The sequence below is a fragment of the Coenobita brevimanus genome, chromosome 50 (assembly GCF_032717465.1).
Source record: "Coenobita brevimanus isolate Jiangsu-jjx chromosome 50, ASM3271746v2, whole genome shotgun sequence".
In the NCBI taxonomy this organism is placed as follows: domain Eukaryota; kingdom Metazoa; phylum Arthropoda; class Malacostraca; order Decapoda; family Coenobitidae; genus Coenobita; species Coenobita brevimanus.
The window spans coordinates 37,310,733-37,323,034 of NC_137003.1; the positions used below are offsets into that span (position 1 = coordinate 37,310,733).

Sequence of the window (12,302 nt, forward strand, 5' to 3'; positions counted from 1 at the left end):
CACTATGTTATTCACTGTCACTTTCAGTAAGATAAAACTATAATACACTGTTCAATCATATGTACTGAACATCCATTGCTTTCACTTGCTATTTACACATTATTTACACATTATTTCCAAATTATTCTCCTTTCACACTTGCACTGTTAGAACTGCTTCTGGCTGTGGTAATCGAAGAAGCAGGTAACACAGAGGGGAACCTGGCACTCAGCGCACTGCCAAGAGGTGCGTTTGTGGTCAGGTGTGCGGCGGGTGGTATGTGCACACACCTGACACCTGCGAATCGCAGCCTTCCTTTTCCCTAAGGCAGGCATAAGCTCAAGTGTGTGCCGATCCATATACGCCCTCTGCTCAAGTCGGTCGGGAAGTGTTACTGGATGCCTCCTTGGAGTTGCTGCTGTCACCCTACCATATCTTTCCAGCAGCTGCTGGACACAAGTCCTGGCGAACAACCTCAGGGAGAAGGACTTGGGTGGTTTGACCTTCATCTTGTACAGGATGAAGGCATTCAGCATCGTCATATCTATGAGATGCAGAAAAACTTTCCTGTACCACCTAGTATTCTTCCTGAGGCAGTCGATCTCACCAATCATCATGTCAGACTTGTCCACCAGTCGCATGTTGATATTATAGTCCAACACAGCATCAGGTTTCATCACAGGTTCGCCTGTCATACGGTCAACCTTCCCACTGTCTGTCATCTCCCCCTTATGTACGGTGGTGAGCGTGTGCACGACCCTCTTGTCATGCCACCGTATTGCCAGCATCTTCTCAGACTTGCGTAGGTGCACGTCTCCTCGCTGCGAGGTTCCTGCCTCTGGGAATCTGGGGAAGTGGGCACGATTACTTTTGACAGTGCCGCAGGAGCCAATGCCGTGCTCAGAAAGGTATTTGGCAAGTTTCGGTGCTGTATAGTAGTTGTCTGTATACAGCACATGATTCCCACCAAAATACTTTTCAAGGAGCACTTTCACTACACAGCCTGAGAAGCCAAGGGGGTGTGTTTTATCCAGATCGACAGTGCTGGCTGAATAAATGACGAAGTCAAGGATGTACCTCGTCTTACAGTCGCACAGTACAAAGAACTTAATTCCAAAGCGATGGCGTTTGCTTGGAATGTACTGAACAAACCGAAGACGTCCTCTGAACAAAACCAAGGATTCGTTAATGACAACCTTCTGAAAGGGGTGGAAGAATGACATAAACTTATCCTTCATTCTGCTCAGAATCTCCCGGATCTTCCAGAGTGGGTCGGTTTGGGAAGGTACATCGTTTTCGGCAAAGTGCAGGTTTCCCATGATGTTCCGGAAGCGATCTCTGGCCATGTACTTATTGAAGGTGGGTGAGGGTAGTAAGGGGTCCATGGACCAGTATTCTTCCAGCTCATGCTTCTTGGAGTGTGGCATGAGAAGCATGAGGGCAAAGAACACATACAGCTCCTGCACTCCCAGCATGGATCACTGTTGCATCTTGGCTGCACCTGTACCACTTGCAGCACGTTGTGATTCATACCTGTTGGTCTCATCACACATGTGCTGCATGACTTAGTCACCTAGGAAGGCCAAAAGGTAGTCCACACACTCAGCATTTTCGTCAATAGTGAAGGCAGGCTGAACTCCTGAGGAGCTCTCTTCAAATACTAAATTTTCAGGCACAAAATCTAACCCTTCCGTCCACGTGAAGGCGTCCAGGATTCCCTGTCGTGGTGGTGTAGGGTGGGTGGTGGTGGTGGTTGGCTGTGAGGCAGATTTATCTCGTTCAGGGTCACTCGCACTGACCCTGGGTTGCCGTACAGCACTAGCAGCCCTTACCCTACTAACAACACTACTTTTCACAGTCCTTGATTTACCTCTTCCTCTACGGCCTGCCTTCACTGTTGATGCTGGTGGTGACTCCAACGACGAAGACTCCGGAGATAACTCAGCCGACGATGAGGAAGAAATGAGTGAAGTGGGGCTTGGGGAACGGGGAGGTGAATGCACTCGGGACTCATGGCGGGCTGGGTCACACGGGGGCATTGTTCTGGGGCTAACACGCCGCCTTTTCACTCCCTTCCCAAATTCCTTGCCTTGCTGCACTAACGGCTCCTTTCCCTTGGAGCTAGAGACTACTTCTGACACTGAAGCACTCGTTGTAGCAGTTTCTGGCACGATTACCTCACCCGGCTCATCACACGATTCACCCGAATCGTCAAAATCACTGTCCATCATCACCATGGACAATTCTGCAAGTTCACGTGCCACTGCAGAGTCACTAAGTCCATTCCTGCTTCCCTCACTACTTTTCTTAGGGGTAGTGGTCACAGGGCCTTTTGCAATGGGCGCAGAAGCGGCAGGAATGGCGGGGCGCGAGTGCGACATGGTTTCACTACAGCGGAGGACAAGGAACTAAATGCCGCGGCTTATCTGAGAAGGGAAGGGTTGACAATGACACTGAGGCTGACAGTTGCTAACTTACAGGTTAATTTTTTATAGGTAGAAAATCTCGGCAATACATAAAGAAATAGGTAGTTCCAGGTGAATGTAAATGTCACTTAGGCTTCTCCCTTCCTTTCTGATATGTATTTTTATTACAGACATCGATTACAAGGCATAATTCAAAGGGGGAATTACCGTGGTAATGTAGCGAATGAATGCACGTGAGGTGTTGTCAGGTGATAATTAGCCAATATCTGGTGTATAACACTATCACTTACCTTATTTTTTTTTCGGTATATATTATTTTGTATAAGTATAGGGCATAGGGCTTATTTCAATGGATGAAATCTGTGGAACAATCCGGGGGACATTTGTGTAGCGCAGTGCGGCTTGGGAGGTGAGAGGACAGGGTAATGGAGGGCAGGTAGGGAGGGGAGTCACGAAGGGGGTAAAATCGCTAAAATGTCAACAATGGATGGGAGTACAGATGAGATTTGGAGTGCTGACTAGTGTTGGACATTGGCAGTACTGATAGATGATACAAGCCACCACTTGAGAGACCGGGATAATTCAAAATAACACAGAATCACAAAAGTGACGCCCCGCACTATGATCCATTGTGGCCAAGCGGCACAAAAGTGACGCCCCGTGGTTAACAAAAAAAAAAAAAAAAAATGTAGAAATCTTCCCATCCACAAGCCTTACAAAATAATCCTGAATCAGTTGGCATGTTATTCAACAAATATATGGCTCAGATATAAAATTCCACAAAACTTAGCTCCTCTGTTCCAGGTTCAGTCCAATGTGGCTCTGCATAATCAATCCTCTGAGCTCATAGTTCACTGGTCCGATCCTCTGATATTTTTGACCTTGACCTCCACACTGGGACCTTAACTCACTCACTGGGACCTTGACTCGCTTACTGGGACCTGCTAGAAATTAATATGTACAATGAATAACTATTCTCCCTAATGCAAGTAATCCCTTCACATAATCAAAAAAGTCTCATAATAATGAAACATGAGTTACAACACTTGGCATTTCAGTTAGAAACAGAATAACACATGGCATTACAGACACAAAGGTCTGCTCAAAATAATACTTATTGTAGGGATAACATAGAAGAAAAGTACTATAACAAATAAGCATGAATAACCCTAACCTACACATGAAAAACATCACTGCATCGATATCATTGTGCCTCACAAAGTAACTACGTGCACATTAAACCCTAATAAGTACTGAATTGCAAAGTCATCCCAACTCATTAATAAACAATTTACAGTCCCAAGGCACCTGATATTTGGCCTGCAAAAATCACACATTTATCTGAGGCTCAAACAGAACTCTGTAGCTAGCATTCTCATATTACAGTTACTAAATAATACAGTAATATAAAGTATGGTACACAAATATATGGGAAATACCTCACTATCCAGCTCAAGGAATACAAATGTAGTGAGCGGGACTCAGGACTCACTCTTCCAATGGCGTCACCTCGCGTGATCAACACTTCCTGAGGAATGACAACACCTGATACTAACCCGAGTCTGTTTCTCTATTTTCGTCACTATTATCACTCGTGGGGGTCACTTATTCGTGCTTTAACATATCAAACATTAATATTATAAAATTACTTACAGAATTCCTTGGAGGGGGGGGAGAGGGAAGGAGGATGACGACCGCACCAACCATCTGCCACGTTTCACTGTCGGTGTGTGAGTGACACGCCAATATTGCGTGGTGGAAAGGGGGGAGGGGGAGGATGATGGCTTACTCAATTTACAATTTTCATTACTATAGACTCGTGGTAGACTCTGTGTGATGTCTTTCCCCTTACAATTGATTACCTGAAAAAAATGACATTACTTAGTTACAGTAATTACTCCACAACAATCTCTCTCTATACACTTGTATCGAAAAAAAAAAACACTAAAGTCATCGTGCCTTACATCACTTTGCACGTGCGTACATTGTGCTGGGTTACGTGACCATAGGCACATATTCCTACCAGCTCGAATTTTGTATTATAAAGAGACTTAATACTGATAAATTACAGTAGGAAAAAAATGACTTAGCAACTAGGTAACTTAATCTGCATTCTGATCACGTTCACATAGAAACAGCTATACCCCGGCCACACACTCTCACTTTAACTTACAGAATTCCTTGGAGGGGGGGGAGAGGGAAGGAGGATGACGACCGCACCAACCATCTGCCACGTTTCACTGTCGGTGTGTGAGTGACACGCCAATATTGCGTGGTGGAAAGGGGGGAGGGGGAGGATGATGGCTTACTCAATTTACAATTTTCATTACTATAGACTCGTGGTAGACTCTGTGTGATGTCTTTCCCCTTACAATTGATTACCTGAAAAAAATGACATTACTTAGTTACAGTAATTACTCCACAACAATCTCTCTCTATACACTTGTATCGAAAAAAAAAACACTAAAGTCATCGTGCCTTACATCACTTTGCACGTGCATACATTGTGCTGGGTTACGTGACCATAGGCACATATTCCTACCAGCTCGAATTTTGTATTATAAAGAGACTTAATACTGATAAATTACAGTAGGAAAAAAATGACTTAGCAACTAGGTAACTTAATCTGCATTCTGATCACGTTCACATAGAAACAGCTATACCCCGGCCACACTCTCTCACTTTAACCGAACTTTTGGTCATAAAATGAACTAGGTACAACTCATTATCACTTCCGGGCACTACAGCTTGATGTATTTGAAGTCATTTGTCAACAATTTGTCCCAAAACAACACATGGAAAATCAAATTTTCAGCAGGACGCTGAAGCTGTATGTCACAATGCATATCGGAATGGCTGTGGCTACACGTCCCAGTTCATGGGTTAAGGTATGTCCTTGTGACCAGCACTGAGACTGGGATGTGTTTGGCTGGGTGTAAACCTCAGGCCCTCACAGTTAATCGAGAAATTGGCCAGAATGCAATTAATTGCAATTAGATGGTGCAAGACTATTAAAAAGGAGTATACCCCTCAACCCATCCAAGGTATTCAAGGCTTTTCACTTATTTACTGGTATTTGTATCAAACGATAATAGAGATACTTTCATGTGATGACACCAGTATAACTGGGCAGTTCTGCTGCCCAACTCTTAACATTTCCCTCAGCTGCATACCTGTCCCTTAGAGTATAATGATGGACTGCAGGAAGGCAGCTTCAACCTGCAGTCCACAAGCTCAGTAACAACTCTGAAATTTTTTGTTAAACAAAGTATACCAGATTTTACTAACTGGTCATTAAGGTATGATGATACAAGTCAGATTTAGTGAATTATTGTATGTAAATAGATGCCGGTAGAATATACTGTAGAATATCAGTATAATTCGGCATTCAGTACTGTATATTCTTCCTAAAAGTTAGAAATGCCATTCAGACTGAGTGTGTGTGGTGTGAGAGAGGAATCACAAGTAGACTGGAACACCTTGGCTCGAGCGTGGCCTGCTTGCCGATCACCCCACTGGCTGCGTGGCAAGTGGTGGAATCTAAAACGTAGACTCCCTCAGTCTGCACAGGGACTGATCTTGAAAGGTTAGTCCTGTGTTAAACTACAATAATGTATTGTTGTTTGTATCACAGAAATGCATTTCCTGAACTTTTGTAGCTAAGATCACTGTGTATACTGTACTGTAATTTAGTATACTGTACTGTACTTTTGCTGAGTTATCAATGGAGATGGAGAAATATTGGTACTCATTTATTTTTTAAATGCAGTTAAAGAACTGGCTTGAAATGTGTAGAAGCAGGCACTGGAATTATTCCTGCTGTCAGTATGATGTATGGATATGATAACCTTTTTCTCCAAAACTTATGATGCAGGTAGCCTCATACCTTCTATGGCACAGAGGGGGAGGTCAGGACTAATCTCCCCAGATTCATGTCCCAAGACATATCAAAGGCTTCACTCTAGATTTACCTTACCCCATTCAGACATGGGAAATTGAGTGAATGTGATTTTATATAGATAGATAGGTATATCTTCAGTTGTATGAAGTGTGATATTATTGTGCAGCAGGATCTCCATTAAGTGGAATTAGGAACATCAGTTTCACAGTAATTTAGTTGGCTATTTTACCATATAACATTTATTCTTTTCCTTCTTTGTGAGTTGTATACCAGTGACATGTGTTAATTGCAGATAATGACAGGAAGGCCATAACAAAATTAGGCGGTAAGGAGATGGAATAGAAGGGATGGAGAATGACTCAGGATAAAATGAAAGTGATGTTCACTCAGGTGGATTGTAGCATTGTGGTTACACAGGTGTATAGCCATGTACCATGTGTCAGAAGGGTGTTGGGAGTACTGTACTTCAATTTTGTGTACAGTAGGTTTGTGATAAATACTGTAGTTACATTAACCTGATTTGATCTGTTTTATAGTCATTACAGTTATATTCAACTGTAACACTTACTGCAATATTGTTGTGTTGTACTTCAGATATGTGTCAACAACTTTACAATATGATGTCACTAAGTTTGCTACAGTCCACTCTAGTTGAGCTGCCAGCCACCTTTCTCAACAATACTGCAGCAGCAGGACACTCTCAGTCTCCTACTACTACAACTACCACCACCACCACCACCACCTCTACCACCACCACCATTACCACTACCACTACTCCTACTGCTATTACTACTTCTTTGGAGGGAAAGAGCACAAGGCCTGACTCTGGTCAAGAATGTGATGGCTTGACTGTGGGTACCATCAAGCTCTGTATCCCAGCAGCTAACTTCTCACATATCATCAATACAGGTGAATGATCAGTAGCTTGTTATATGTCATCTTGTTTGTGCCCTCTGTACCCTTTCATAGGAGGAAAGTTGACGTGCATGAGATCAGTTCTGAGCCCTCTACTTTTTATTTTGCTGTTTGGGGCACTCAGGCAGTTTTAAAAATGTCATGTGTGGCAACAGTTTCCCACATTGAGAGGTGTCCTGCATGAGAACGGTCAGTGCATACCTGGTACATGTAGTTGTCATAAGTACGAGATGAGGATTTAACAACAGAATGATGGGCTGATGGTTCTAAGTGGTTTTGAAACAAGAGCTAGCCATTCTTTTCTTGCAAATGTTTCCTTATATCTATCTATCTATAGCCCGACGCCCTAATCCCACAAAGGGTGGCCGCAGACAAAACGCCTCCAAGTCACTCTGTCACCCACCATTTGACTACCCTCCCCCCAACTCACCCCTCCCTCCCTTATATACCTCTCAACTCCATCCCTCCACCTCATCCTCGGTCTACCCCTCCCTCTCCCTCCCTCCACCTCACCTACATACACCCTCTTAGTCAGTCTTTCATTCTCCATTCTCTCCACATGTCCAAACCACCTCAGTGTATTTCTCCTAATCTTCTCAACCACAGCCACATCTACCCCACAACATTCCTTCACTTCTTCATTCGTCAACCTGTCCCTCCACGTCACTCCACTTGCTCCTTTCAAGTAACTCATTTCCACTGCTCTCACTCTTGACTTGTTCCCCTCTTGCAAGGTCCACGCCTCGCTTCCATACGTCAGGGTAGGGATCACAGTACCATCATGCAGTGACTTCTTAACTTCCATACTCACCTCCCTATTTCTCATCACTGCTTTCAGTGTACCAACAACCTTCCTTCCCTGCTGTACCCTTTCACATACTTCATCCCCCAAAGTTCCATCCTTACTCATCACACTACCCAAGTACTTGAATGCACTCACATTCTCCATATCCTCACCATCCAACCTCACTGCACACTCTGTGACTTCATTCCTCTCAAACACCATAACTTTACTTTTGTTTACATTAACTTTCAGCTTCCTCCTCCTACACACTGTCCCAAATTCATTCACCAAACCTTGCAGCTCCCATTCATCTTCACTCAACAATACTGTATCATCAGCAAACAGCAACACCGGAAACTTCCAAATCTCACCCTCATTCATTAGGGCCAGCCCCACATCCTCTGCCCTACCTTGCACCTCCTTTACAACCCCATCCATATATATATTAAACAGCCATGGAGACATCACACACCCCTGTTTCAGTCCCACATTGAGATCAAAGAACTCACTCAGCTCACCATCCACTCGCACTGTAGCCCTAGCTCCCTCGTACATACTCTTCACAGCACTCAACAATTTCCCCTCCACTCCATATATTCTTAATACCTTCCACATACCTTGCCTATCTTCTCTGTCATAAGCTTTCTCCAAGTCCATGAAGGCAGCATACACTTTCCTTCCCTTCTCTAGATACTTCTCCACTAAACATCTTAGAACAAATATCTGATCTACACACCCTTTTCCCTTCCTAAATCCCCCTTGTTCTTCTCCAACTAGCTCCTTTGTCATATGCCTAACCCTATCAATGAGTATTCTACCATATATTTTACCAGTCACACTAAGAAGGCAAATACCCCTATGGTTACCACATACTTCTCTCTCCCCTTTTCCTTTGTACAGAGGAACAATTTTACCTGATTTCCAGTCCTCTGGAACCCATCCCTCTTCCCAAGCCAATCTACACAACTTCCATATCCACTCCACAACAATCTCACCCCCATACCTAAGCATTTCACCACACACTCCATCAATTCCTGGGGCCTTTCCCAGCTTAATCTTCTTCATTGCTTCCACTACTTCCGCCCTACTGATCTCTTCCTCCCTCCTCTCATCTCTTCTTCTCCCAGCCATTCCCCAACCACTTATACTCACACTGCTCTCACTCTCTACATTCAACAAATCCTCAAAGTGCTCCGTCCATCTCCTCAATTTCTCTCTCTTCTCCACCAACAATCTATTATTCCTATCTTTCACTTCCCTATTATTTCCCCTTTCACACTGCCTTACTTTCTTTACCTCCTTCCAAAACAATTTCTTACTCTCCCTCCATTTCACACTCAGATTCCTCCCAAACTCTTCATCCACTTTCTTCTTACTCTCCTTCACCAGTCTCTTAACCTCCCTTCTCCTGCTCACATATACCTCTCTCTTCTCTCTCTCATCTTCTCGCCTACCTCTACTCGCCAACCATTCACCATATGCCTTCTTCTTTTGTTCCACAGCTCGTTTCACCTCATCATTCCACCATGCTGTCCCTTGCACACCCTTGCATCTCCTCCTCACTCCACAAACCGCCTCACACGCAGCGCGTATCTCTTCCGTGAATATCTTACATACGTCTTCCACCCCTTCCATCTGCTCTAGCTCATACCTTCCCAATCTTTCTTCCACTATGCTCTTATACTCTGTCATTTTCTCACTATCTTGCAATTTCTCCACTCTTCTCACAGGAGCTGCTTCCTCCTGTCTTCCCTTTCGCCTCCTCAACCACTTTCTTTGCATCTTTACCTTGGCCAGCACTAAGTGATGGTCCGAGACTCCATTCCTCCACCCTCTCCACACTCTTGCATCCAACACTTGTCTTCTCATTCGCTCATCCACACACACGTAGTCTATCATTGCCTTTCGTTCAACAAGTTCACCATCCATCCTCCTCATTACTCTCCATGTATACCGGTGGATCATCTTATGACGAAAGTAGGTGTTGGCTATTGCCAACCCCTTACAAGCACAGATGTCCACCAAAGCATTACCATTCCCATCTACTTCAGCTGGCACACCCCACTGACCAACCACTCCATCCACTCGTACATTCCCAACTTTGCCATTCATGTCTCCAATCAACAGCACTCTCTCGCTCCTCTCAAACTTGTCCATACATGCTTCTACTTCCGCCCAAAACTCATCTTTCACTCTTGCCACTCGATCCTCTGTTGGAGCATACACACATACAGTCGCCCATGCTTGTATACCTACTTTCATCCTCACCCATACAATCCTTGCACCCATTGTTCCATACTCTCTTATATTCTCCTTCCACTTCTTGCTTATCATCAGACATACTCCCTCTCTTGCCCTCTCATTCTCACTGACTCCCGCACATATACCTACACCATATTCCCATTCTCTCACCCTTTCACCTTTCCATTTAGTTTCAATCAATCCACATATATCCACTTTTGCATCCTCAAGCACCTGAACAATCTCTCTCTCTTTCACTTCATCATTCACTCCTCGCACATTCCATGTTCCCACCCTAAGAATGTCCTTTGTCCGTTCCTTAGTCGTCAACGTATGGTCCGTCCGGGTCCGAGGCTCTTTATTCGCTTTTTTAGTTGGTTCTTTTTACGGGGTGGGGCACTAAGCCACCACCAACCCTTTTAGTCGCCTTGTACGACAAGCAAGGATACTGGGGAAGTAGTCTTGAAACCCCCATACCTCCATTAAATAAAATGTTATTGCTTCTGATGTCATCGACAGTTATATTTGCACATAGTTAAAATGTCTGTTAATAGTGTAAAGCAGGATAAATAATGACTATAATGTATGGAAGTTAATATTCCATGCATTAAAATTCATGACGTGAAACTTTCTTGTGAGAAAATGGAAGGAAGTCCAATAATGTGAATACAGTATTGAACTTGGCTGTAGCTTTCATTCAAAACTAATTTAAGCTCATGAAATTATGTCACATTGTTAATTTCATATAATAATAAATTGTGGTTTTAATTTCAAGTAAACGATTAAAGTCATAAGTGTCAACTTCAAATAAGCCCGGAAGGAGTCCGCATTTTGTCAGCATCATTATGGAAGAGAGCATGGAATAGTAAAGACCCTGAGTGGTAGGTTGCTCTACTATTAGGGCATGCCCACAAGTGCCCTTGAACATGTGTTGACAGCACAGCTGACAATATGTTTGGATACATGTATGCAGCAGTATTTGGACAGATGTCTGCAAACATGTTTCAGTGCTGTTTTAAACTTATTTGCAGCAGAGGTGATAAGATGTGTACATACAGTGCAGCTGAGAGTTCATCATGATGCTGTCACCATGAACTGAGCACTGCTGTTTCAAGCATGTTTGAAGCTTGTTTGTTATTGTGTTGTTTACATATTGCCAGCACTTGCTCCAGCACACATGTGCATGTGCCCTTATACAGTCACGACCTGATATGCAATCGGGTTATGCCAAGTGAAAACCAATGACATACAGGGACGTTGTATAGTGATGTCAATTTAACATGGGTTCAGTGGGGATACATTGGGAATGGAGGGCCTTGTAACGTAAAATCTCAAAAAACATTTCTTCCACCCACCTGATTATGTCCTAGACTGGTTTAAGTCATATTTCACACAAAGTAAGTTATCTCTCCACTTGGTATTTCACATTACCCTAATCGTCGTGCACTTGCACTATTGCTTTGTGACAGAGATGGTGTTTCGATGTGCATATGAACACTGGGTGGCCATCTTGGCACAAGTATGTTGTTGTCAGCTTGCACAGGCAGCAGGTGGCATTCATCAGCATGGGAGCATCATTCTTGGCCATCAAAAAAATTGTACAAGTGATTTTCGCTATCATTAACACGAAACTGGGTGTAAGTTTTCAGTGATTGATCACATACTCAGCCATTGCATACTGGGGCATGACTGTACTGCCCAGAAGAAATGCCATTCCAGCAGTCTGTCCATCAGCATTCGGAGTTTGACTTCATAAATTAACCATTCCTGAGTCAAAGAACTAAGTCTTTTTAGAGTGAATTACTGGTAGTTAGAACATGGAATGGTCAAGAGAGGTAAATTAGTTATTCAGTCAACCCCTTAAAAACCTTACATCTTTAAATCCCCACAAAAAAATTACTACTTTACATTATGTTTTAGGAGTTTTTGCATGCTGCTGACTTAGAGTTCATTGCACAGATTGCAAGGGAGGTCTTAGATTTAGAAGATGGAGAAAGAATGAAGATCAGAGCTAAGTGTGAAATTAGATACAGTAATAGATGATGATCACTGGAGT

At 43.5% G+C, this 12,302-nt stretch overlaps 1 protein-coding gene across 1 annotated transcript in view; it reads left to right on the top strand.

The window, feature by feature from the left end:
* The window catches only part of LOC145399806 (uncharacterized), a 256,576-nt gene that overhangs the window by 210,864 nt on the left and 33,410 nt on the right, over positions 1-12,302 (top strand). The window contains exons 8-9 of the mRNA XM_080272355.1: positions 5,837-5,991; positions 6,901-7,215. Of these exons, the coding sequence (XP_080128481.1) occupies positions 5,837-5,991; positions 6,901-7,215 (470 nt within the window). The remainder of the gene's footprint in view (positions 1-5,836; positions 5,992-6,900; positions 7,216-12,302) is intronic.